Source organism: Lissotriton vulgaris, chromosome 6, assembly GCF_964263255.1.
Source record: "Lissotriton vulgaris chromosome 6, aLisVul1.2, whole genome shotgun sequence".
NCBI lineage: Eukaryota > Metazoa > Chordata > Amphibia > Caudata > Salamandridae > Lissotriton > Lissotriton vulgaris.
In genome coordinates, this window is record NC_141694.1 from 664,660,924 (window position 1) to 664,688,016 (window position 27,093).

A 27,093-nucleotide genomic window follows, 5' to 3' on the forward strand; every position below is an offset into this window, starting at 1 on the left:
CAAGCCTGTCAGTATAGGTAGTTGAATAGGCCATAAATGTTTTTGAGGACTACACAACCTCGGCCTTCTTGGTTTTTCTTTTAAAAGTTAACGTTTTTGTAAGCTTTTCTGTCTGTTGGCCTTCAAAATTCAACTCATTCAGCCTGGTAAAAGTGAATAACACACAACTACTTATCAGGGTGTATTGCCATGTGCAAGATTCTGATGTCTCCCCTTGCTATCTTTTGGGAAAGAAAGAATGTGGTCACCTTTCATCACTGGACTGCTGTTGTTGTATATCAAATGTGTACACCACTATGTACACCTTTATAACGATGGAAATAAAATTTCCAGTTAACCATATGGAACATACTCGGCGTTGGTATCTGTAGTGCACAGACTTCTTTTCTCAAGCAATAAAATGTTTGCAACAAACTACAGTTCAGACTGTCCGTCATTATCTTTCAAATATTCACACTATCTTCTGTATGCTAATGCTAGTACATACCGCTGCACTGTAGTAAAAACAAATAGGTGAAAGGCAAATGTAACACAAGGATTGGTAAAGTAAATAGTCTCGACTATGTGTGAGCGGTTGACTTTGCCCTTGTCTTATAACCACGTTGTACGGCAGCGGGGCTGTGTAGTTTTGCTAAAAGTCGATTTTCGAAAAAAGTGTTGTGACAAGGCAAGTGCTAGCGCCGTATCATAGCTCTTTTTTTCATGCAGGACGGGCAAGCAAGGACGTGGGAAAAATAATGGATTATTAGTAAGCAGTGACAGGGATGGGTAGAGGCCTGTGGGGCAGCAACAAGGAGCGGGGGTAGATGGGAGGGGGAAGAAGCAGCATAGGGAAAAATACATCTTACCTAAATCACAGCATGAGCAGTTGACGGACACTAATCAACAGGAATCAATCTGTGCTTGGTCCATGCTCCAGAGAAAGAAAATAAAATGATACCTGGCATGCGATGGCCAATTAGGAGTAACAAAAAAGAGTGGCAATGAAGCCAAAGAGTGGTAAGCAGTGGGCGTGCTCCAAGCCCTTCATTGTAAACAATACTCCTCACAGGGACAGCGCTTGAGCTGTCAACAGGCCATACCTAAAAAGTGGTTCCATTTGTATAGCAGTAACAGGTGGTCAGCTGGAAGGTCCCCATTGACAATTTAAATCTACAGTGGCCAGTATCTGACTCTAGGCACTGAGTGTTGCTCATGTTCCAATTAATGAAGAGCACAACCTAAACCTAGTTCAAAGTATTGATCCAAGGTGTCTACCGACAGAAGGGACTATTTTAGAGTGGAGAAATAAAAACTTCATTTGGAGAACTATTGTTACAGGTATATTACTTACTCCTATCTATAGTGCTATCAAGTCTCAGTCATAGGCTACAATCATTGTTTTATTCTGTTAATTCACTATTCTGCACTCACCCCTTTTCAGTTACTCACGCCTGCTGTATATTCATCACGGAACTGTCATATGCATGTTAATTTAATGTTATTTTTTGTTTTATGAATTATATGTATCTAATTATGTGTCTCAAATATTCGTAAGAATAATCATTTCTCTGTCCTTTATAAAATTCCTTTCGTTGAAATACTTTTATCATTCCAGTCGACTGGTTGACAACTAGTTCACAACAGCATATACATGTGGCTGGACAGTATAATCGTTATTTTCTATGTAGTGCTTTATTGATGTTTTTGGAACTCTTGTTTCTTGCAGCCTCTAGAACTGCTTTGGCATTCACTAGATGAATGGCTTGTACTAATAGCTGCTGAGCTAACGAGAAACCAACAAGACTCCACCAATATTGCTTCCATCTTCCTCAAACAAAGAGGGGCAGATCAGCCGACTACTTTCAGTAGTTCTCTACATTCGGACTCAGTGGTATCTGAGAACAAAGTGAGAATACCTGTGGACATTCATGAGGGTAATGCCACTGATCTCATGGGGAAAGCAGAAGCAGTCGCTGAGGGCGAGGATGTGATCTCTATGACCGCAAATCGGCTTAGTGCTGTTATTCAGGCCTTCTACCTCTGCTGTTCCTGTCAGATGCCTCCAGGGTAAGATGGTTACAATTCCTTGCTATATCATTCTACTTTTTTATGTTGTATGGCTTTAGCATCTGTATACTGTTTCAAAAGTGGCCGGATAGTCATGACAGAAGTAACGATATGCCATGTAAAACTGCCTCGCTTTGTAATTTTTTCTAAAATAACGGGTGCACACTGCTCACCGCCATCAGCTATTTTTCTCAAGGGTTGAATTTTACCATGTCTGAATTCTTATTATATGGATGTATCACATTAAAAAAATAGTTTCTTTATTAATAACGTTTTATATAGCGGGAACAAGACCTTGGTATTAGAGTGCTTTACAAGAAGGGGTAGGTAGGATATAAATGTGGGATCCAGAACCAAACATACATATGAGCGAGGAGCAGACCTTTAGGATTATCAAATGAATAAGCTTCACCACCACAGAGAGACAGAAATGTAGTAATCTGCATCAGCAGATGAAGAACAGGCTGGTATAGGATCACTAGACGAGCGATGCACTCCAAGTGCAAAAACGTGTTCATCAGAAAAGTGGTTGAGGAAATCAAACGGACATCCGGCGGAAGAGAGTTCCAAATCTTCGGGCAATACCTGGGAAGGCTCTATCGCAACTGCCTCATAAGGGAGCCAGTTCAGGGACTTTGGATCCGGGGAAATGTGCTTATTTCTTTTAGATCCAGTGACCAGCATCAGAATTAAAGGAGGGCCTTAGCGGGCCCAGTGTGTATTCAGGCAGGATGCATAGTGTGGCACTTATGTTGCCCAGGCTAGATTACACTAGAGCTTGGACAACACGTTTAAGGTCATCCTGTGGAAGGAAGGGTTTTAGTTTCCTTAACAATCTCATGTGAAAGTGCACCCCTTTGGTGACAATGCTGATGTGTTCCTGCAGGGCTGATCCCTTTGGAGCTCCAAGGTTGACCGCAGAGGGCTGAGAAAGGGATTGATTAACCGTGTTTTTTTTTTACTGATGGTCTGTTCACAAAATGGGGGCTCTCATTAAGTTTGTGCCTCCAGCAACAGGCTTAAATGCATATTGTATCATAAGAAAGGTCTCAGCATGACCCTGGCCTAAACCACAATTCTAAATTGTAAAAATGCTTCAGTTCAAAAAGAGTGGTCAACAATATTCCAACTGCTGAAGGAAAAAAAACGGCCTGCTTCTGTGATTACTTCAAAAAATGTAAAAACATAATTTGCTCAAGAGGCAATGGGGCCTCGGAAGGAGCCTGGAAAAGCCACGTGGAGGAACTATAGATAAATCGGCCCTCATCCTCCGGCCAAGCAGTCTTAAGGGGTGCTGTAGACTAAAACCAAAGCTACTCCCAGAACGTAGTTTCCACCGCCTCAGTTCGTAGAGTCATACAGCTAATGAACAAGGATGGTGCGCCAGGCCCCAACAGCCTTCCAGCCAGCATATTTAAATGCGACCTAGATGCCTGTCAAGGCTATTAACCCCTCTCTTCAATCATGCATCCCTAGTAGGCAAGATCCCAGATGCATGGAGGGGATCTATTCTGTGCCCCATATTTAAAAAAAGGGAACGGTCTAATCCATCAAATTGCTGCCTTCTAGCACTCCTGGACTTAGAATCAAAAGCATTTACTCTAGTTCTGTTGCAACATCTGGAGTCGTCGACAAGTGAACATGAAGGCCTTCCTTTTTTCCAGATTGGTTTCCAGGCTGCCACGTCTACAGTCAATAACATCCCAGCACTTGCATATGTGAGCAACCAAACAGCACAGAAAAAGCAGCTGCCACTCTTCTGCTGATTCATAGATCACAGTGCAGCCTTTGACAGAGTTGACAGGCCTACATTGTGGGGGAAACTGGTAGCGTGGGGCAAGCCTTCAAAGTTATTAAGAGCAGTAGTCTCACTATACACAGGGACTTGGGTCAGAGTAAAAACCTGCCCTAACACTGTTGCCTCCAAAATTCAGACTTATCAGGGCCTAAAACAAGGATGTTTTCTCTTACCCCTGTCTTGTTCAATCTGTATACAGCAGACCTTGGAATAGATGTGGAGGGCAGTAGTCTCATTCTTCCTAAGGTGAGCCTAACCAAACTCGACATCATCTAATATGCTAATAACATCGTAATAATGGATCACAGTAAAGCTGGGATCCAGAGGTCCCTAAATACTCTAACCATTTAGAACAAGAGAAACCATCTTAAGGTAAATCGGATCAAGACTAAGGTTGTCTTCTTTGGGAGACATAAGAACAAGAAACCTCTTACCTGGCATATAAGGGAGTAAGATCATCGCTAAAGACTAGAAATTGAATTATCTGTGTCTGGTTCTAAGAAAACTCAAAACACAACAACCACCTAAACTCCCTGAAGAAGTAAGGTGCTGCAAATATGTAGGGTATCAGACAACTGAACACAATATTAAGTGCACTCAGGGCCATGAATGCAACCCTTTTTCCTGCTCTGCAGTATGGTCAGCAGGCCTTCCCGGGCATCTTTACACCAGCCTTGGGGCACATTATGTAGGTCTGAGGAAAATATTCCTGCAACCACGCTACACCCGGTCGGTCAAGAGTCCGACTGGAATTTGGTGTGACAAATCAAGAATAAGCTTGCAAATCCGCCATACTGTAATAGTCCATCAGGGTCCTGAAGGCGCTTGCCAACTCGCTAATAGCCCACTTGAAAGTCATTTTCGAGGTCCAGGACAACCCCTGGTATCAGTACTTGCATGATGGCATCATGTCTTTCCACATAGATCAATCTTTGTTAAAGAACTGAGATATCCCCTACACAGCCTGAAAAAAGACTATAAACAGACACATGAAGACAACCTCGAACTCCGGATTTAACCTCACTAAAGAACTCGGGTACTCTCCTCCCCCTGAACAGCTCCTTCCTGGAGGGGAAACCTTAACCATATCTCCTAGAAGCACTAAACAAAAGGACTTGCAGAGCGATTCTATACATGAGACTATTAGGCTTACCAGTAACAAAATTTAATCCAGCATGGGCCTGCCATGGCGGGGTGGAGCTTGCAGAATCTGTGACTACAAACCGGAATCATGGCTGCACCACCTATGCTGCTGTCTCAAGGTAGACGTATCTAGGAGGAGACTGCTAAAGCCGCCATTTTTAGCTCAATCCATTTGCACCTGCCGTGAAGCATTTTCGCTCTGCTTATCTCAAGCTAGTGCATATGTTGTTGACTAACTTAGAGCCTTGTTGCTCCCGCAAGGCACCAATACACTAGATCCCAAGATGGTCAAAAAGCTGGTCATCAATTATTATATCCATCAGGTCTGAAGTATCCCACTAGGACGGTCAAGGGAGGGGGGCGTGCGGGTTAGCCTGGTAGTACGGCACAGACAAAGGCCTATGGTTAATTATGATTACAGTTATCTACCGGTGTGGCTGCTTGTGGGCACACAACAAGTAAGATCATCAGCTCCGCGATCCCACGGTTTCAATATTGCAGGCAACTGCACCCCACAATCATACTACATGTAACTTCTATATGTATGTTACAATGTCTTTAACATACTTAAGTGTCTGAGATGGTAGGGCAAGATTTTAGGGATATTGGCATGAAGCGCTTTACTCAACAACGTACTACGCTCGACTTCCTTATTTTGCAAACATTTTGCACAAAGCACCTTAGATAATAATTTCTGCCACCCATACCTTTTAAATTGCGAAGCTGTTTGCACAAACATCGGAGATCGGTCTCTGGCACCCTAAGGAGTGAGGGCCTCGTGTGCAGGGCACATGGAGAGGCGAGCAGTAGGTATTCTGTAAATACAAGGAACCTGAGCAAACACAAATTTAGGAACAAAATTAGATTGCCATATATGTAAATTAATTCCTCCTGGCTAATGAATTCCTATAGACTATATATTTTCATTTCACACATCTTTTTTAACTCATATGCTAATATGATTGTTTTATCTTGATTTTATTGCATGGATATATTTAGATTATCATTTTTATTCACTGAAACAATAAACTAATACAACTCTATTTACCTTTCCTGTAACTTTCTATTGTCTTCTCCCAGGAAGTGTTTCAAGACTTATACTAGAAGGTGTTCTGCAGAGCTTCACCCTCCAGAAAACTAGGCAGACTAGATAGTTTGGCTTCTTCCTGCCCCTTTTTGTTTCTTCTTTCCACTTTACCTAGCACTTTCTATCTCTCTTGACCCTCGTCCCATGTGAAGTGGTGTAACACTGCAGAGAATAAAATTGATGCGATGGGAAGTCCTCTTAGATTATGGTTGCTACATGCTTCCTCCTCATTGACATTCCTCACCTCTTCTAGCTGATCTCTCTTCCCATCAGATTGGGAGGAAGTAAGGAGCTAGGGGCCCGAAAGGATTGAAGAGTGCTAGTGGTTAACGCTTATCAGCCTTACCATCCCTTATCTGGGAGTTTCCCGCCTTCTCACCCTTTGGTAGAAAGTGTACATGTGTTATTGTACGTAGCCTTGGCGGTTGCCATCACTAGTTAAAGCCATTTTGGTTTATAATCCTGTAAGTAACTGGTATGGTTTCACCTACTGGAGGTCAACAATCGTGAAAATAAAACGTGTGTGCTAAAGAATGGAATTGATTCATTCTTTTAAGTTACCCACATTAGTAAGAATTTCCAACACAAAAAAGGAACACCTATATCTTCAGGCATGGTACTTTTTCTTTTGCATGAAGATCAGTCTACCTTTCAATATAGATTTCTTCCAGCTCTGTGTCAATCCAGGAATATGCAATATGTGTCAAAATAGTCCAGCTTTGAAAAGAATAGGTGGTACAGTGTAATATAGGTCCAGAGGGCATGGTTTGCATTGGTTATTGCTGTTTGACACTTGTAAAGCTTCCAGTCCCCTGTGTTAAGTGGGACTGTCTAAGGTGAAGTTGATTTGTACATATCAGGTTGACACCAACAAATTCCAGGGCAACAGAACAGAAGACAATCCCTTTGTGCGACCAAGCACTAGTAGATAATCCTTGGTACCTGCAACCTTGTTCCTGTACATTCATAACCTGCCATTCACAACTCTGTAAGGATCTGTGATTATACATATTATCAGGCAAATGAGAAAAGTATGCATAACCATCAAACATTCAGACATTATGCATGTTTCTCTTTTTTGTTTATGTAATGCTTTTGTGCTTTTTCCAGAATGACTTCGCCTCGTTTCATCGAATTTGTGTGCAAGCACGATGAAGTTCTTAAATGCTTTGTTACAAGGTGGGTTAAGTGATATTATTTTTCTCAGTTAAGATTTGTTCTTTTCGATAGGCACTGATTTTTTCGCTAAGTGCAATTCTCAAATGGCAGATCATAAAACAGCATCCAATTGATGTTATAAGAAAGTGTCTAGTTGATATCACAGATTATGTTGCATATGAAGGTTCTTAAAACGTTTTCCTCCATGTCTCGGAACTTTGTTTATTCATTTAATACATTTTCGGATGTTAATTGTGATCAATATAAAAATGTGGTTTTATATTCACCGCTTGGGTAAAAATAAAAAATTCAAATTTGTGGTTTGTTTCTCATGGTTTAACCAGATCCTTTAAAAAAATGTTCATTTTCCTTTTTTATTTAAATTTCTGCAAATGACTGGTTATGAAGGAAGTGGTCCATAATCTAGAAGCCTCCCTGACACAGGTTCTGAGAACAAAGTAGCCATATCTGTTGATTAAACTCTAAACAACTGCTTCTTTATTGTGATAGAAATAGTATTTCAGCTTTTTGAAGAACTCTTGTTTAAAATCTTCATCATTGAGATATGAAAGAACTCTATTTTAGGGAGCAGGCGACATAAGGGTATTGCAGATGTATCCTTAGATTTCTTGAAGGAACTTACTGAATATGCATTTTCACTAATAGCTAACAAAACGGTAATTTACTAAAAACAAATACCCCTATAGACTCAGTAGTGTCCAGTATTCTCATTTTATCGATGCATAGTTCTCCATTTTGGGATGCTCTCAAACTCTAACAGACATGTGCACAACTTTGCAGACCCGTTTTCAAAAAACATTGCAACAATGACAGTAGAAAAACATGGCTCCCTGTACATGTTGCAACTATACCACAAACGGAGCCTATCCCATCAAAAAATTCCAGTGACAAGGGGTGTGGCCTGACTGGCAATGGCAGGAAAGGTGTAGAAGTGGAACTCCACTCTGGCTGTCTACTTGGCTTCACTGTACAGTAGTTCTTGTCTCTGGGGTGGTTGTGCACCTTTATGGAGGTAGGGGATCAGAAGTAGTGGTTTGGCCACCAGGGGTGGAAGCTGGAACTCAGATTGGCTGCAACATTCAGGAATGGGCTGGAACTTGCACGGCATGATTTATCAGATTGATATTGAGAAGGCAGCAGCATGTGCCGGGGCATCCTCGGATTGGACGGCAGTGCGCGGGAAAGGCTCGGGCACCTATCTACAGCGGGAAGCCAGCCTCAAACTAGTGCTACCAACGTGGTTGTGACCACAAAGACAAGAGGTAAAAGCTACAAATAAGATAGCAATGACCAACTAATGCAGAAAGATGATGCTGCCAGAACTTCCAAAGTATGGGGAGGGTATGCGCCTGGAGCACAACAACAAAAGCAGAGAGCAGGGTGTATAACAGGACCCACAGGAGAAAGGGAAGCACCAGGCACTGGGTGAATGAAAAGACTATAGAAATAGCTTGGGCAAGGGACATCCCCCTGAGACACAGAAACTGGTTTAAAATACAAAAACTGCTCGGCTCCCCCTGGAGACCCTCCAACAGGATAAGTGCATCGAGCAGACACCTGAAGGAATATACATACACAAATGATGGCTCAGGCATTGGAGCCCTAAATCAGAGACCTTAACCGTACACAAGGACTTAGACATTGTCACATTGGGTAAGCACGTTTTAATGTTAAACAAGGAAAGGTAAACACGAAACACAAGAATTATTTTATGCACCATACCCAGAAGTGAGTTCCACAGAAGAAACTTAACAAGCAAATTACTAGTAAGAGTGTATTCCTCTTAAGTGACGTGTCCTGCAAAATCATTAGCATGAGCGGTACACGTGACGTTGAAATTCCATGGAGGATAGACTAGTTTTAAGCAGCGGTATACAAACACGGCCTAGGCGATGGCAGCAAATGAGACCAAGAAGATACAAACTCTAAAGGCCATACTGCTACACAATCAACCAAAAAGCAAGAATGACAAGAAGCTGAGGGACCGTATGAATAGACCGGGGCCAAAGGAGAACAACTGGGTGTGAACACTGGATGGACACATCACACGCAACTTTATGGAGCGTCTTCTTGCGACTTCTTGCGATCCTCAGGGAAGAAGGATTGTCTGTCAAAACTGACCTGCAAAATAGAATCAAAGTAACCCGGAAAGATGTGATGGACTTAGGCAAAGGGGTGGGTGGATAAATCGGTTCTTGACATGAAACATTATGAATCATGGATATGGATACCTGCTTTGGGAAAGAAGAATGTCATCCTTCAGGAAAATAAGAAATAAAAAAAATACTCAGGAAGAAACATTAGGATTAGATAGTAGCTAGTGGATTGTAAGGCAAGAATATCAAAACATATTTACAGAATCTTTTTGCAACTGGTATGGAAAATCATAGCAATACCCCATTCAGTCTAGTAAGAGTTCATAGAGCTGCCACAAGCAGTAGGCCGGACCACTTCAAACTAATGAGGTTTCTCTAATTTGTGGACAAGGAACTGTAATGTTTTACGTCATGGGAGGTGATAATGTCTCATATAATGATGTACGCATACCAAAACCAGTCTGTTGCTGCCTTCCACAGCCGAAAAGCATTCAAACCATTGACAGACTTTCTAAAAAATAAAGACATATGCTATAGCTGGGGCCACCCATATTATAACTACTATTTTGTTTCGTCTTTGCAGAAACCCGAAAATTATCTTTGATCATTTTCACTTTCTACTGGAGTGCCCTGAATTAATGTCCAGATTCATGCACATAATCAAAGCCCAGGTATGCAATGCTTTACTGTAATAGGGGTTTATTAGTATTGATTAAAAACACACCGTCCCAAAAATAAAATGTTTCATGAAAAGTTTCTGCTGTAAATTGCAAATTGACGTAATGCAAAATGGCTGGTTTAAATATATTTTCTGCATTCAAATTCTGAAATAGTGAACATATTTTGCTTAATGATATCAATAAGAATTTGTTTTCAAAACAGTAGCGCCTACCAGGTAATTCAATCTATTTATGCCAATTATCAGATCTTTTCCCAATTCATAGTATATTTGTGTTTACATCCTAAATGCTTCCTTTAGTCTTTTGAATGTACACGAAACATCGGTAGATTATATTAAAAAATATTGAGTCCATTTTAAAAGTACTTTTCCCAGTTCATAGTATATTTTTGTTTACATCTTAGATGCTTCCTTTAGTCTTTTGAATGTACACGAAACATCGGTAGATGATTATATTAAAAAATAGTGAGTCCATTTTAAAAATACAAGTAACATTCATTTCAAAAAACATAAAAAAGTTACAACAACCGATGTCTTTTTTCTTGATAGTAACCAATACATAATGTTGTTAGTTGAAAAGGGTTACGTATCGGTAGTAGTTGAGGTGGTGAACCCTCGATTCTGAGTAGAGTGTTCACTTCCGATGTGTGTGGTAACTTCTGTCACATATTTTGGAATTGTCCAACTGCTGGAGTCGTTGCCACACCAGCTGCTATTTTTCCGGTCTAACTTTTCAGCAAGTAAACCCGCCACATTTTATCTGGTGAAAAATTGTGGTAAATACCAATACATGCAGAGTTCGGTGCAGTAAGCCCTTAATTCAGCATGTAAACACCCCCATTATTTGTGAGAAAGCTCAGAATAAAATGCACTTACTGCATCTCACTCAGCTAATGCGCTAAGTACCTAATTTACATCCACCCCACTTGGAACCGTGACCTTAGTGCCTTGCTTCCTCTCTGGATTTATGTGCATGGGTGTTTAGCTTCGATAAACTGGACAATATGGTAGTTCCCATAGCTCTTGTTAGACTACCCTTTACTCATTAGGTCAAGGCTCCTATCAGAATGTGAGTGTGGGTCAGCACAGAAAATATAACTGTAGGTATTTGAACCAGACCCATCATTTTAGTTGATATTGCTTGTTGGATGAGCGCATTTGTGATTCTGTGTAACCTTTGGAAAATTGTTCTCTTTTTGCAGCCATTTAAGGAGCGTTGTGAGTGGTTCTATGAACACCTGCTTTCAGGGCAGCCCGATTCGGATATGGTTCACAGGCCAGTGAGTGAAAACGACATCCTGCTGGTGCACAGAGGTACCACATAGTAAACTAATAAGATTGTATTCATTAACAAAGTGCTCATTTGAAGAAGAGAAGCATTCATTATTGTTACATATCTAGATTCTATTTTTAGGAGTAGCTGTGAAGTTGTGTTTAAGTCGAATTGTGAGAAGCTGAAGCAAGGGATTGCTGTTCGTTTCCACGGAGAAGAGGGCATGGTATGTTGCAGATGGGACCTACATGTTTGTCATGTAACTTGATTTTTATCGTTATTCTTTTTTAAGTTTCCTTATGCGTGTCACTCATGTTTGTGGTGTAAATCGTTTTGTTGGAAAAAGTTATTTAGTAACTAAGCCGTAAACTAGATAAAATTGAAATAAGTACATTTCCATGTGTTCTTTAGACAACTTTTCTCTGTACGGACAAGCTTCAGTAATTATAAGATCAGCATGAACTCATGGGTACACTAATATGTTCACTTGTTACCAGCTCAGTGTCACTTTCCTTGTCGGCACCAAAGCGGCGTTAGCTTAAAAGGCGGAAACCGGTGAAACACACTCTCTGTGTTTCTTAAATATTTTAACGTACCGATTTTCGTCTCATTAACTTGCTCATAAATGAAATTGTTTAATTCCTTTTTAATTGTAAATAATACTGTTTTTATGTACTTTGTATGATTTTAACAAATCGAATAAAGTTAATTTGACTGACTGACACTCTCCGTCCAATTACTGTGCAATTACCGTGGGTGAGGTTCAGATACTGTGACTCGCCCACAATAAAGGTCCAAAAACTGGGTAATCAAAAGGACAAAAATCCAGGTATATTAAATGGGCGGAGTTCGTTTTGCTCTTGCATTTAAGCAATATATTGTATGTTGGTCCGTTAAAGCTTGGAGACAAATTGGTCTCTGCAGACCCATTTTCATCCCTCGGTAAGATTCTGTCTCAACCCATAAGTTTAACTTGGTGCTTAATGACTGCTGTTTGAGTAAAGTATAACACTTAAAACTCTCATGATGTTTCAGCCTGTTGAGAAACCTCAGCAGATCTTAATCTGATAGAGACACCTAGCCACAGAATCTTACCTTTGAACTTCCAGGACTCAGACTGAATCCGGAAATTTTTTGATGGCAGTAACCCTGCACGCCGATATGTGGCGTTGGTCGACTCCGCGTGACATCGTAGACATCGGGTTAGTCATTGTGATGTCCACGTCGGCTACATAGGCGCTACCCCGGCATGGAAATGTCAGTTCTTTTCTTTCTGTGCCAGCCAGCGCAGATCCATCGAAGAGAGCTAACCCCTGTCACTTTTTGAAAGACTTTTTTCGACCTTTTGTTGAGTCCTTTTGGTGTGTAGGTATGTCTTTGGGTTTCAAGCTGTGTGGCACCTGTCAAAGCGACATGTTGGTTACTGACCCCCTTTTAGTGTGTCTCTGGTGCCTGGACGCGACCACGACACAAAGTTGTCTATTGCAAGGCCATGCCGCTGAAGGCTTTGAGGGAGTGGTCCCTATAGCTAATCGCAGCCCGGCGTCCGGTGCCTCCGAGGTCGCCTCTGCCATCTTGCTCTGAGTCTCGGTCGAGAGGAAGGTCCGAGCACCGCTCCTGGGGGGTTGAAGTCCTCTTCCTCTTAGTCATTGCGATCAGGTAAGAAGCACCATAAAAAGCACAAGAAGTCAAAGTGTGCTTCGAATTTGCCCCATCCGTTGTGCGATGAGATGGAGGAACCTCCTCATTTGAGGCCCCGCTCAGCGGATCGGTTGCCTGGGTCGGCTCCGCGTTTCCCTCCCTTTCGGATGCCGGGAGTGACCCTGACCCAATTAAAATAATTTTATGACACCATGTGCACCATATTTGGGCAGCCTGACCCTGCTGACACGCCTTCGGGCCCTGCATGCTCAGCTGAAGGAGATCCCGTGGGTTCTACATCTCCAGCTTGGATCCGGACCAGCGCGAGTCGTACCTCTGCGACCTCCCCAGCGATGTGTCCGACGTCGAGGCCCTCTGTGTTGCCGGCACCGCCTCCCCCCATTGTCATTCCAGACGACACAAAGCAGGTTGGGCGCCCACCGGTGCTGACGGACCCATACGGCTCCATGCCGTTCAACCTGCCCTACTGAGGGGTTAGGAATGGATAATGATGATGATGATGATGATTGGCGGGGGAGCAGGATCCCTTAGAACCCTGCAACCTAATCATGACCTGGGCTGGTATGAAGACCTGCGTGATGCCAGAACCCTGGACACTTCTACAGATTCTGGCATGCAACCCCCCCACCCCCTCTTAACCTGGCTATGGAGGAGGGAGCCTCCTTTGCAATGGTGGTGCATAGGGCTGTGGAGGTCTTGGACCTGCAGTTTCCTATGGTGGCAGTTAAGACTAACGTCTTGACTGAGGGCCTGCAGCCTGGTGTCTCCTCCTCTGAACCTTTTATGCCTTTCAACAAGGCCTTGACAGGTGTTCTACTGGGAACCTGGTCCGAACCCAAGCACAGGGGCTCCTGTAAACAGAACCATTGCCTCTTGCCACTGCCCTGCACCGGTTAACCCACACATCCCACTCTACAAAGCTTGGTGGTTCAATCATCCACTTCCTGTGGTGCGTTCCCTTCTGCTCCCCCGTATAGGGAATCCAAAAGGCTGGACGACTTCTGTAGGAAGATCTTTTCTTCCGCCTGCGTAGCATTGGGATCACTAAACACTGTGCCTCTTGGGCCGTTATTCCCATTTGCTATGGGCTACAGTTGCTCTGGTGGTGCCAAGAGTCTCGAAGGCGAACCAGGCTCTCCTCTCCCAAGCTATTTCAGACAGGAGAGATGAGGTGAAGTTTGCCATACGCTGTGGCTCAGACACCACAGACTCGCTAGGCAGAGCAATTTCCTTGATGGTGGCCATAAGGCATCGCACCTAGTTAAGGACGTCTGGTATTTCAGGGGATGTCTCCAAGCTAATCTTATGGACATGGCCTTTGTTGGCTCTCGTCTTTTTGGAAACAGGGCAGTTGCAGCGCTTTAGTGCTTTAAGGACTCGCGGGCTACGGCCAAGTCCCTAGGCCTCATCACATCATCCTGGCCTGTGTCTACTTTTTGCCCCTTTCGTAGCTACGGAAGGGGCTTCCAACTGCGCCAGCCCTATTCCAGCAAGAGGTCCCCAAAAGCTCAACACCCTATGCGGGGTTCACCCCGACCCCGTTGGTCAGGTGGCCAGAAGTAGTCAAGCCACAAACCCCTCCTCCAACTCAAAACTTTCCTAGTCCGATTCCACCGGATCATGTATGTCCAGTTGGTGGTAGGATACGCCATCACCTCCACCACTGGCGAGATATCACCTCGGACAGGTGATTGCTGCAAATAGACGAGAGGCTACTCCCTCCCCTTTGAGACTAGCCCTCCCTCATGCCTCCATCTTATGATCTGCTGACGGAGGAACACATTGCCTTACTCCGCAGTGAAGTCCAGACTCTCTTGACCAAGGGAGCTATAGAGAGGGTTTCTGGGCCAGAAATTAGCTCTGTTTGCTATTCCCGCTATTTTCTGTTTCCAAAGAAGTGCAGAGGCCTTCCTACTACCCTAGACCTTAGGGCCCTCAACTACTTCCTCAAAAAGTTCATGATGCTCACCCTTGCTCAGGTCCTGTCTGGTCTGAGACTGGATGGTAGCGTTGGACTTGCATGATGCCTATTTCCATATCCCTGTCCTGCCAGCCCATCGTCGCTATCTGTGGTTTATGGTGGCCACTGGCCCTTTCAGTTTATCATGCTCCCCTTCGATCTCACCAGTTCCTCTCGGGTGTTCACCAAGGTGATGGCGGTGGGCGCAGACCATCTGTGGAGATCAGGGTTCTAGTCTTCCCCAATCTCGACGACTGGTTGTGGAAGGCGGGCTCAACCCAAGCAGTAGTCTCCCACCTCCAGACTGCGGTTCACTCTCAATGTTTCGAAGTCACACCTGACTCCTTTTCAGATGCTCCCTTTTATCGTAGCAGTACTGGACGTAGTGCAGTTTCGGGCTTATCCTCCCGAACAGTTAGTCCAGGATATTTAGGCTATGATACTTATGTTTCAGCCTCTATGGATTTCGATGAGAATGACTCTGAGGTAGTTGGGCCTCATGGCCTCCTGCATTCTGCTATTGACAATTCCAGATGGCACATTTGGCCTCTGCAGTGGGTCTTGAAGTTCCAGTGGGCCCAGCATCTGAGAAATCTCACTGACCTAGTACAGATACCGGAGGGACCTGCGGTGGGGGCTGACAAACTGCGATTGGGTCAGAGGCAGACCCCGCTCCCTTCCCCACCCAGTTCTCACAGTAGTGACAAATGAGTCCCTTCTGGGATGGGGCGGCCATCTGGGAGAAGTGGAAATCAGAGTACTCTGGTCTCTGACGGAAGCCAAACTCCATATCAACCTGTTGGAGCTTCGTGTGATCCGATTAGCACTCAAAGCTTTTTTACCATCCCTCAAGGGAAGGCTAGTTCAGGTGTTAATCAACACTACCGCCATGTGGTACTGCAACAAGCAGGACGGAATGGGGTTGTGGACCCTTGGTAAAGAGGCTCTTCATCTCTGGACTTGACTGGAACAACAGGTCATTTCATTGGTGGTTCAACATCTGGCCGGTTCTCTGAACGCCATAGTGGACAAACTCAGCTGCTGATACCTTACAGATCACGAGTGGCGTCTCCATCCAGATGGTGGTGCAAGGTCTCTTTCAACAGTGGGGAGAGCCCTGGGTATATCTGCGTGCCTCTGAAGAGAACAAGCAATGTCAGCAGTTTCATGCGTTGGAGTTTCCAAGGCGGCTTTCACTCAGCAACGCTTTTCATCGCGAGTGGAGCCCAGGCCTCCTGTAAGCCTTTCCACCCATACCACTCCTGCCCAGAGTGCTCAAGAAGATCAGGAGCGACCGGGCCCTAGTCATCCTTGTGGCTCCGGACTGGGCACAGAGAGTCTAGTATCCCGAGCTTCTGCAAATGAGCATCGATCCTATGATAAGGTTACCTCTTCGGGAGGATCTTCTGTCACTGCAGCAGGGGAGGGTTCTCCACCCAAACCTGTCCACTCTCCGCCTTCTTGCGTGGAGTTTAGGCGGCAACAGTTGACAGTTTTTGACCTTCCTGACGAAGTCTGTGAGGTTACTCTGGCAGCCCGGGGTCCCTCCACAAAGTCGGTATATGTCTGCTGATGGCAAACTTTTTTTTGTTTTTTGTAAATACTGTACAGAACGGTTGTTAAATCTGTTGTCTGCCCCTATCAGATAGTCTTCTTTTCATTCTCTCATTGCCCCAGCAGGACTCTGTGCTGGGCAATCTGAAAGGCTACCTTTCGGCCCTGTCTGCTTTTCCTTAGCTGCCAGAAAAGCCATCACTTTTTAAATCTCCTGTACAGAGATTTTTGAAGGAGCTTACCCATCTGTTCCCCCTTCTCCTTATATTATGCCCCTGTGGGACCTTAATTTGGTCCTTACCTTTTGGATGTGTACACCTTTTGAGCCTCAGCACAATTACCCTCTCTGCCTGCTCACTATCAAAACAGCCTTTCAGTGGCAATAACTTCTGCCAGGAGGATGAGCGAACTGCAGGCACCGTCATCCCAGCCTCCTTACCTGACCGTCTTTCAAAGTAGTGCTCCGCACTCTGGCATCTTTTCTGCCTAAGGGGGTAACACCTTTCCATCTAGCTCAATCTGTTTCTCTGCCCGCCTCCTATGCACCTCTGCATCCTTCCAAGGAAGAGGAGCGTCTCCACCCTCAGGACCCAAAAAAGCGTTATATTTCTACCTTGATCGGACTGAAGATTTCCAGGTGGATAACCAACTCTTCGTAGGGGGCATTGGAGCAAAGAAGGGCCAGTTGCTCAGAAGAGCACCATTTCATGCTGGGTCATCCTCTGCATAAAAATATGTTATGCCTTGGTGAAGAAATAACCTCCTGAAGGCCTAAGTGCCCATTCTAGCAGGGCGAAGGCAACCACCACCGCTCTTCAGCATGGTGCCCCGGTTAGTGACCTCTGCCAAGCGGCCACGTAGCCATCTATTCACACATTCACTAGCCACTACTGCTTGGATTCTCAGCCCTGCAAGGAGGGCCTCTTTGGCTGCTCTGTCTTGCAGGATTTCTTAGTCTGAAACCTTTCCTGCAGTCCCTCTTCTGGGAATGGTATTGCTTGGGTATCTGTTCAAAGGTATTGCTTAGGTATCTGTTCAAAGGTAAGGAATCTGTGGCTAGATGTCTGTATCAGATGGACAAGTTACTTACCTTTGGTAACACCTTATCTTGTAGAGATATGATCTAGCCATCGATTCCTCACTCACCCACCCATTCTCCCTGCACTGCAGATTGGTTGAGTGCCAGGACTGTTTTGCCTTCAAGGCCCCAGTTGTTTTTTGACACGCCACAGTCAGTCAATTCATGGCTCTGCGCTTCTGGCGTGAAAAGTATTGATGTCAGCGTGCCAGGGTGGCACCTATATAGACAAACTTTATGGTGATGGGAACGTTGCACAGCCTATGAAAGTACGTATTCTTCCTTATGTAAGTTTTGAGTACGCAATGTTTATATGTGGTCAGGTGCTCCGACAGGTAATAGAGCCGTCCTGCTCTATTAACTCGTAAATTGAAAAGTTGTGCGCACTGTTACAGTAAGCGCATCCCTGTTATTGGGCACACCATAGGTTCTAACATATAGACTCCTCGATAGTTGGTGTTAGAAAACTTTCTTTATTTCATTTCATTTGATAGATATTTATTCCATATCCATTGTATCCTTGTTTAAATATATTTTTTTTCTTACACCCATCTCTTTGAAACGGATATCTTCCGCAAAACAACTGACCGCAATAATACGTTGCATTTTACTAGCTTTCACCAGGGAGCTTTAAAAAATCACCTTCCATACTCCCAAATGTTAAGAGCTAAACGAATTACCTCCAACATGGAATTGAGTGAAAAACGTATCAAAGAGATGGGTGTAAGATTCACAGAAAGAGGATACCCAAACAACATCATAAAATAAGCAGAAGATAGAGTATCTAAAATCACCAGAGAACAGGCACTGATAAGAACCACTAAAACTAAAGACGACAGAATTATCCTGGTATCAACATTTTCCACAGCAAGCTCCATATACAGAAAAATCATCATGCGACATTGGATGATCCTTTCTTCTGAAACAGAGTTCAACAACATTTTTAGCAAACCACCCATCTTCGCATACACTAGAAGCAACAACATTAAAGAAATACTATCGACAGAAACCTTCACGAAAGAAAAAACAAGAGGAACTCTTCCATGCTTGAATTGCAATAGTTGCAATAATGTTATTAAAGGCAATTCTATCACACACCCGATGAGAGGCCAAACCATCAAACCTCATGTAAATGCCACATGTGATTCAGCCAATCTAATATATCTCCCTAAATTTCCTTGTGGGAAAATTTACATCGGCAAAACAGAAAGAAAAATAAAAACGCGCCTGAATGAACATAAATCAAACGTACGAACAAAAAATACGAAATCTAACGTTGCGGCACATTTTATGGAACAACACCACAATATCGCACAGTTGAAATTCCTGGTTCTGGAAACCATCGAAAAATGTGAGGGAAGAGACAATAACAAAACTTTACTCCAACGCGAAACAGCTTGGATATACCGCCTACAATCAATGAAGCCCAAAGGGCTTAATGATCAGACAGAACTCAGTTGTTTTATTTAATTATTATTATTATTATTATTGGAAATTTATTAAGCGCCTGGTTACGCCACTGGCGTGTCCCCGCGCTATGGCAAGTGGAGTGACTGTCCCCCCTCCTCCCAACCAAGCTACCTACTGAAACAGATAAGTTTTAACTGAAACAGATCACATTTGTGGTATACTGACCTATGATGTCTTTGCTGCCTACTGTTTTCACTACAGTGTATATCTCTATATGTTTCTTGTACATTTGCATTGTGTATTCTATATCATATGCGTTAGATATGGTTGGTTGACTTGTTGTTGATAGCAGCACCACAATATATACACTTACACCCAATATGACACTCGGGAACCAAAGTCCGTTTTTTATGTTTATTTTTGTGTTTCGAAACACTAATCACGTGATCGTATCACATGAATTATACCTCCACTTCCGGCATCACCTATACCCGTACCGCGATTTTCGCTGGAGACTGATTCTCGGAACGCTGCCGATATACGAAGCATTTTGCCAAGTAAGTCTTTGTCATGCGGGTTATCACAACCCTGAGTGTAGCCCCCCACTGAGGGTACATCTTTATTTACATTAGTTTACCATTATTTTTATTTAGGACATATCAACGCACCTACGTCTGAGCCTGAGTAAGTACTATGGGTACGCCATCGCAACCACGTCGGCCTCACTTTTTCCGTGATACACGTTTTTTAAAGCATGCAACCAACATATCACGCGTTGCACACTACGCATGAACAGCTGATATACTATCCGATATGTATAGATGTTAAACTGTATATTTTCTATGGCTATATTACAAGGGATATCTCGTTTATTTTTGTTTATAGTGCTCCCGGATAAAGGGCTAGTCGGCCCGAAATGCATTGGAGCGTTTAACAAGAAGTTTTAAATATAGATACAAAGTAAAAAATATATATTTAAACAAGTGTACAATGGATATGGAATGAATATCTATCAAATGAAATGAAATAAAGAAAGATTTCTAACACCAACTATTGAGGAGTCTATATGTTAGAACCTATGGTGTGCCCAATAACAGGGATGCGCTTACTGTAACAGTGCGCACAACTTTTCAGCCTATATAGACGACACAGGCGTCACGACAACCATGAACCTGCCGCCTATGACGTCATGTGGAGTCGACCGATGCAACCTAGCTAGGCGAAGGGGTACAGCTGTCAAAAACCTTGCTGGTCCAACCTGACGGCTGGAAGGTCAAAGGTAAGGAATCTTAGGCTAGATCATGTGCCTCCCAGATGAGGTGTTACCGAATGTAAGTAACTTGTCCTTTGTTGTCACCTGTAGTACATAACTAATAAATCATGGGCACATCTCTATTAATTAACATGTTATATTTATTCTGATGGTGTGCTTTTTATTATTGAGTAGTCTTGTTTATTTCTAGATTCATACACATTCTTGTAAAAGCTCTAATGAAATGGATATGTGCTTATTATAAAATACATTTGTTCTGTATGTTTTTCTCTCTGTAGGGCCAAGGCGTAGTGCGGGAGTGGTTTGATATTTTGTCTAATGAAATCATTAACCCAGATTATGCACTTTTCACTCAGTCCGCTGATGGTATGTAATTTGCTTGTTAATTACACAATTATATGTTGATTATCAAGAGGATGTGAGTGTAGTTTCGTAGGAATGCAAAATGACTTTGATCTTTTTCCGCAGATTGTACATACACAATAGATGATGCTTTGTGAAGTTATATATAGCACAAAGTAAAATAGTGTGCAGTTTAAGAAAGTTGAATATTTTAAACATTGAAGTGTTTGCAATTGGGACTGGCTCATGACTTTCCTCTCTGCCACCACAAGATGTTGCAGACTATTGTAAAGAATCCAGTCATTCCACAAGCTCCCACGTAACTGTGCAGTTCTTGAGCTACCCCTTACCTCTTGGCCGGCTGATAGTTCTCATAAACAACGAGGGGCAACAGGCAAAGTTGTATTGTAGCTCTGGTCAAATTTCTATATACATGTTTTGTTTTAGGTTTTGAGGCAATTTGGATGGGAAAGTAGGTGGTACATTTACAGTTCCGTATGGACAAATTCTCCTAACTCAGTGTCAGGTTTCACCCACAGCCTATTTTTTTTTAAATGGCTTGTTAATATGTCTGTAAGCAACAATCATTTGGTGGGTGTCCTTTCTGACAGTTTCGTCTTTCACGTGGTACAGTGTACCTCATAAGTTTAAATCTTACCGCATTTTTTGCAGGAAGATACAATAGAATCTTTTATTGCAAAAAAAGGATGTTATTCTGTTTGGGTTTGTCACTGCCTTGTACATTTTTTTAATGGCTCACTCCTACATAGGTCCAACATCTTTTAGCAGACAGATTGTGAATACGAGCAGTATTCGTATGATAAAACACATAATATTATTTTAGCGCAGTGGCCTTCAAGCTTTTAATGCTGCGCCTCCCGCCCCCCATTTCCAAAATTTTTCTGGGACCCTCAATATGGTAAACATACTTTCTCAATTGTTCTGAAGGGAGCCTCAACATGGTAAACATACTTTGTCTCAATTGTTCTGAAAATATTCAACACTGCAAGGAAGTTATAGAATGTTATGGGGCTTGTGGGCACATGTATGTACATATATAGATGGCATGTTTCCCTTTTCAGTTTCCCATAATATATGGGTATATAATATACTGATCCATCGTGGCGTACCACTTTATACATTTTATCATATATTCATTTGAGCCAATGAGGGGCTAAGCTCTAGTAACCATAACTCATGCCCGGAGTTAAACAAACTTGTGTCCTTGCCATGCACTGCTAATTATCCCACATATTACATCACTCATGACATGGTGTGTATATATAAATATATTCACTGAAAAAAACTAAAGTTAAAGTGACCTTGTAGTTAGTTGAAAACTTCAGTGACCGCGTAACATTTTAAACAAAAAAAAAATACTGAAATTCACCATTTATAGTTATGTCTATTAACTATAACTCAGGCCGCGGTGTATATACCGAGCGTGCCAGATACCTAATCTACATCCACCCAACCTGGAACCAGGGCCTTTTGCTGTGTTTCCCTTCTGAATTTAGGTGCATGGGCGTTTACCTAAGGGGCCATTACTCGTACTCTAAGGTAACTATAACTCACACCCCCGCCATGCACAGTCTTGTCATTAATGATGTTGTTTAAAATGTTGCAGTTATGTTGTCGGTGAGGTCATATACCTTGTCATGAGTGATATAATATGTGGGATAATTAGCTGTGCAAGGCAAGGACGCAAGTTAGTTTACCTCGGGGCATGAGTTATTGTTACTAGAGCTTAGCAGACCCTGACCATCTATTGTCATAGAGAACATAAAAGCATCTCTCTCTGTCTTGCATCATTGGTTGAAATGAATATATAATAAAACGTTTATAGTAGTACATGTCAGCCCCTTTCAACCATTGCTCATTTGGGGTGTCAGACACACAATGAATCAGTCAATCGAATAGCATACATAGAATAAGGCAGCGTATCTGCTTCCTTCAGCCAATTGCTTTGCTGCAAGTGGCATTCATGCGTGGATCAACCCATTAGACAAACATTCTATGTTTGGGCCTGAATTGCACTTGCGCAAGGCAAATTGTTAGTTGTAAATTGTTCTCAACATTTTTACAGTTGGAATCTTTTAGAAGAATGTAAGCTTGTTTTTTCTGTAAAGTAATTGGTGTTCTTGTGAGGGGCAACCTTCGGGAATGAAAACTAGCACACAAACACAGGAGGCACAGAAATAGGTTTCACAGAGACCCGCACAAATAGTCTATTCCCATTTGTGCATGTCAGGGTTTCCATGCATGAGCTTTTTAAAAACAAACCTGTTTTTGTTAATGTTTCTTCTTAATGAGATCCAGAACATGCCCTTGTATGGTTTTGTCTTCTAAAACCCCAGCAGATTTTACCATGCACAGTGCCACTGTTGGGCTACAACTAATGACAACCGGTGGTTCCTAACTTGTGGTCCGTGTACACTTGTGGGTACGTAATACCTGCTCAGGTGATCCACTGCTGTTTAGAAAATGAAATTATCTTGGAGGGTTAACAAAAAATAAAATGTGTGTGTAAACAAAATGTGAAATTGAACATTTCAAAACCATCTCTAAAGGTGAAGGCATTTGAAACTGGAGGTTAAAATTGAAGGTGATGTCCTTTGCAGTGAGATGAGCAGACAAGAAAATAACAAGAATTAGGGGGGAAAAAACAAAGCAATATTCTAGACTCTAGCATATTGGTTTGTCTTTTTTGCTCCTAATGCATGCTGTTTTTTGTCCAAACGTACTAGTCCTTCATTTGAGGTCACCGATAAGCAAAGCTAGATTTTGTAAACTAGATTGGCTAGCGAAGTGGTGAAATAGGTGAATGCATGCCTGACTTTCTTGACATCTCACGCCTTTTCGGTATGAGATCATCTTGCATTATGAGTTAACATAAATGTAAAACTTGTTTTAAATAGCCAGATCCTTAATTTATTGGTCTGTTGAGTATCTTGCAGTTGAGCACGAACACTCAGTGTGGAATAACGGACTTTTATATACAGTGTGCCTAATGACGGTGTAAGTGTCTTAACCTCATCCATGCTCATGACGAGCTGAGCTCGTCATGAGGCATGGCGCTCCAGTGCTCATGTCGAGCTCAGCTCGTCATGAGCCGTGGAACCCCCACACGCGGGGAGAATTCCCCTGCTGTGCTGAGCGTTCCACGGGAACGGGTGAGCTCATGACGAGCTCAGCCCTTCACGAGCACACGAGCGCCGTGCCTCATGACGAGCTGAGCTCGTCATGAGCATGGGGGCGCTGCGCGCCCGCCCCCCAGCACAGCAGGGCAATTACCCCCGCACGGAAGGGGTTAACAAAAGTGCACTTTACTAGAACCAGTTACAATACAGTGCCTTACCATAAGGTTATGCATAGCTAGATTTGCAGGTATCAAACAATTATGATAATTAGTATCTGATTGATGCCTAATCCTAAAAACACTTAAGACATTGGTAAGCGTGCATTATACTGGATATGGTGCATCTACCAAAAAGCGGCAGATGTACTGACCACCATATTTAGGTTCTACAGATTCTGATACTGTCTAAATAGGACAGACTGGACGTTCAACACATTTGGCAGATGTTCTGCATAATCCAAAATCTAAAATCATGTCATAAATGCTGCAGTTATGATGTAAGTTATTTATTGATGGGCTTAACTTGTGAAGGTTCAGATTAGAAGCAATGTGTGTTACGATATGAGACCATGAAGCCATCTAAATTATGAAGACATTTGAAAAACGAATATAAAGAACATGATATTTAAACCATAGCATTTTTCCAAAACAATGAGCAAGAGGTCCGGCAAATTTGAAAATTCATTAACATCACATTGGGTTTTTGCAAACATTGGAGAGCTGATATAACCTTCTGGTCTGCTAAAGCCAAGATTAGTACAGTGGTTGGAGAAAAAGTGGTGAACAGTTAATTAAAATAATTTGTCAAAGGCAGAATTATTGCTTGCAAGAGGCTTAAGTACAGAATTGCAAACAAATCTAATTTTCTGTGTCAAGTTGGATACACGTTTCACATAAAAGTTACTGAAGATGTATTCTCTGCCACCACTTTATTTGCGCAATTGCCGAAGAGGCATACAACAGTTTGAATGAATTTCTGACATCAAGTGGAAGTCGGATGTCAAATTCACACCAATGGGCCTCATCGGAGACTAGTTGGAGCCATTGAACAGATAAGCAAAAATGATACTTTCGCTACATGGCTCTGCTGTTTAATCTTTAGATGATAAGAAGATTCCTAAAGAGCTAAAAAGGGTATTGAATTAATTTGTACAAAATGTACATTTTACAATAGCTAAATTCTGTGTTTTTTAGCAGCTTTGTCTGTGGATAGTGAACATTACCAACTGTTGCTGCTTGCAGGCGTTTGATGGCTGCCTCATGGCAAAGTGTCATCTCTGCTTTATGAATTAAGAGACAAAATCAGAGTATTCTCAATTGATCCGGCTTCTTAATTTGCACTGAGCACTGCTTCCATGTATAGGAGACATTTTCCCTCATTTAAATGCACTCAAATTGATCATGTATGGAGAAAGCTTCAACATTTTTAAGGTAAAAGACAAGTTTGAGACAATGAAAAAGTGCTTGAATTGTGAGCTTGTCACTTACCAAAACAAATGTAAATGTTTTTCTAAACCAGACGATCTTCTTAAAATCTACTGATGAAGAATTACTATATAACATTTTGGAACTTTTATTTTTAATCCGCAAAATATGCTATGTGTGTTTCATAAGTGTCCTACACCTCCAGATGAAAGTAAACCATGTATTAATGATTGTTTTAATATAGATATTTACAAATAGGACATAGCAGCAGAAGAAATTGCATTATTGAAATCTAAAGATGCACTAAAACTTGAATTCAAGTAAACTTCTCTAGCTTATTTTTGGATGTATGTGTGAATGTATCATCCCGATATGGTACAGAGTACTGGGGATTTTAATTAACTGCTCCACCCACTATTGATGTATAAAGTTTTCTTAGCACTAGCGTACCTACAAATAAATACAGATGTTGCTTATGAAGCAGAGCATCTGACCTCCGAATTCATCGTTCAAAAATATAACCAAATATTGAAAAGCTAGTCGCTGACTTCCAGCACCAACCTTCCCAGTAAAATTAATATCTAATTTCTGTATATGTTTTTGTTTCTGATTTAAATATTTCATGATTTGGTTATTTGCTTGATGTGTACTTGTTTGTGTGTTTTTGTGTATCGTTTCCTACTTTAAATCCTAGAAATGGAATAGGATGTGGCCCCCCGCACCCAGTAGTGGTTTCGTAAGGTTTCACAGGTTTGAAAAGGTTAGGATCCTCAGATCTACTGAACTAATTTTCTGAAATGAGTTTATAGAAACTAAAGAACTGGACTTGCTGATCGGAATCTAATATAATATTTGCATGTGTATGTGTTTTTAATATCAGAAGTTTCAATATAAATATTCTTCGTCATATGAAAATTTGTTTTCTGTTTAGGAACAACTTTTCAACCAAACAGCAACTCTTCTGTGAATCCAGACCACTTGAACTACTTCCGGTTTGCAGGCGAGATCTTGGGCTTGGCTCTCTACCACCGACAGCTGGTCAACATTTACTTCACAAGATCGTTCTACAAGCACATTCTAGGTATGGATTCTTTCCAGAAGCAATCAAAACAACAAGCATTGCAAAGCCAATAGGTCTTGCCTTTTGCCTGCTAATGCCTATTTTCTGGTTTGCCAATACATTCAGCTAATGGTGTGCAGCATCAGCAGAAAAGAAAAAGAGCGGTGACTTTCATGCATGCTATCATGCATTCATTCACTTATAGCGAGACCGCATTAAGAGGTGGCCATTTTTTAAATGTATTATTCCAAGGTGGCGGGCAGCATCAGAGAGGCAAGGTGGGGCGGGGCTGGAGGGAATATATCAACATGTAGCAATTGGGATGCTGGACGAGCATGAGGCAGGGAGGGAGGAGGAAAAAAAGCATGAAAATCTTGGCTGAGAAGGGGAAGAAGGAAAAAACACAAGCTGGGTAAAGAAAACACATGCACGCCCATGAAAAAAGTTCCCTGAATGCAGGCAGAGGAAGGACACAAATGTCATCCAATCGGAATACAGTAAAGAAACGATGCTCCAGAAGTAGTACAAATAATAGAGAAGAAAGCTATCCACAGCAAAGCAGGAAAATCAGTTTGACGAGAAAGCTGTCCAATCCAAGAGCAAGGGCTCACCTAAGCTCACTATGTGTATATATTTTAATGTATAAGTGACAATAGTTATTAAACAACAGACAGCTAAACCTTTCTATTGATGATACCTAAAAGCACATTTACGAAAAATGCATAGGGAAGTGTTGCTGCTGTTTAACTTGCACTTGACAAACCTTACTGTGTGCAATGTATTTTTGTCGAGAAAACATTGAGGCACAAAACGAGTTCTCGAGGCACAATTCTGATCTCATGCATAATGAAAATATTCTATTGAAGAAACGTGTCTTTTCTCCGAA

At 42.3% G+C, this 27,093-nt stretch overlaps 1 protein-coding gene across 2 annotated transcripts in view; it reads left to right on the forward strand.

The window, feature by feature from the left end:
* HACE1 (HECT domain and ankyrin repeat containing E3 ubiquitin protein ligase 1) overlaps nucleotides 1-27,093 on the forward strand; it is a 285,154-nt gene that overhangs the window by 150,800 nt on the left and 107,261 nt on the right. For both annotated transcript variants that reach the window (XM_086926665.1, XM_086926666.1), the window contains exons 12-18: nucleotides 1,709-2,049; nucleotides 7,188-7,256; nucleotides 9,936-10,023; nucleotides 11,234-11,345; nucleotides 11,433-11,530; nucleotides 20,520-20,607; nucleotides 26,079-26,228. In XM_086926665.1, coding sequence (XP_086782791.1) covers nucleotides 1,709-2,049; nucleotides 7,188-7,256; nucleotides 9,936-10,023; nucleotides 11,234-11,345; nucleotides 11,433-11,530; nucleotides 20,520-20,607; nucleotides 26,079-26,228 — 946 coding nt within the window. The remainder of the gene's footprint in view (nucleotides 1-1,708; nucleotides 2,050-7,187; nucleotides 7,257-9,935; nucleotides 10,024-11,233; nucleotides 11,346-11,432; nucleotides 11,531-20,519; nucleotides 20,608-26,078; nucleotides 26,229-27,093) is intronic.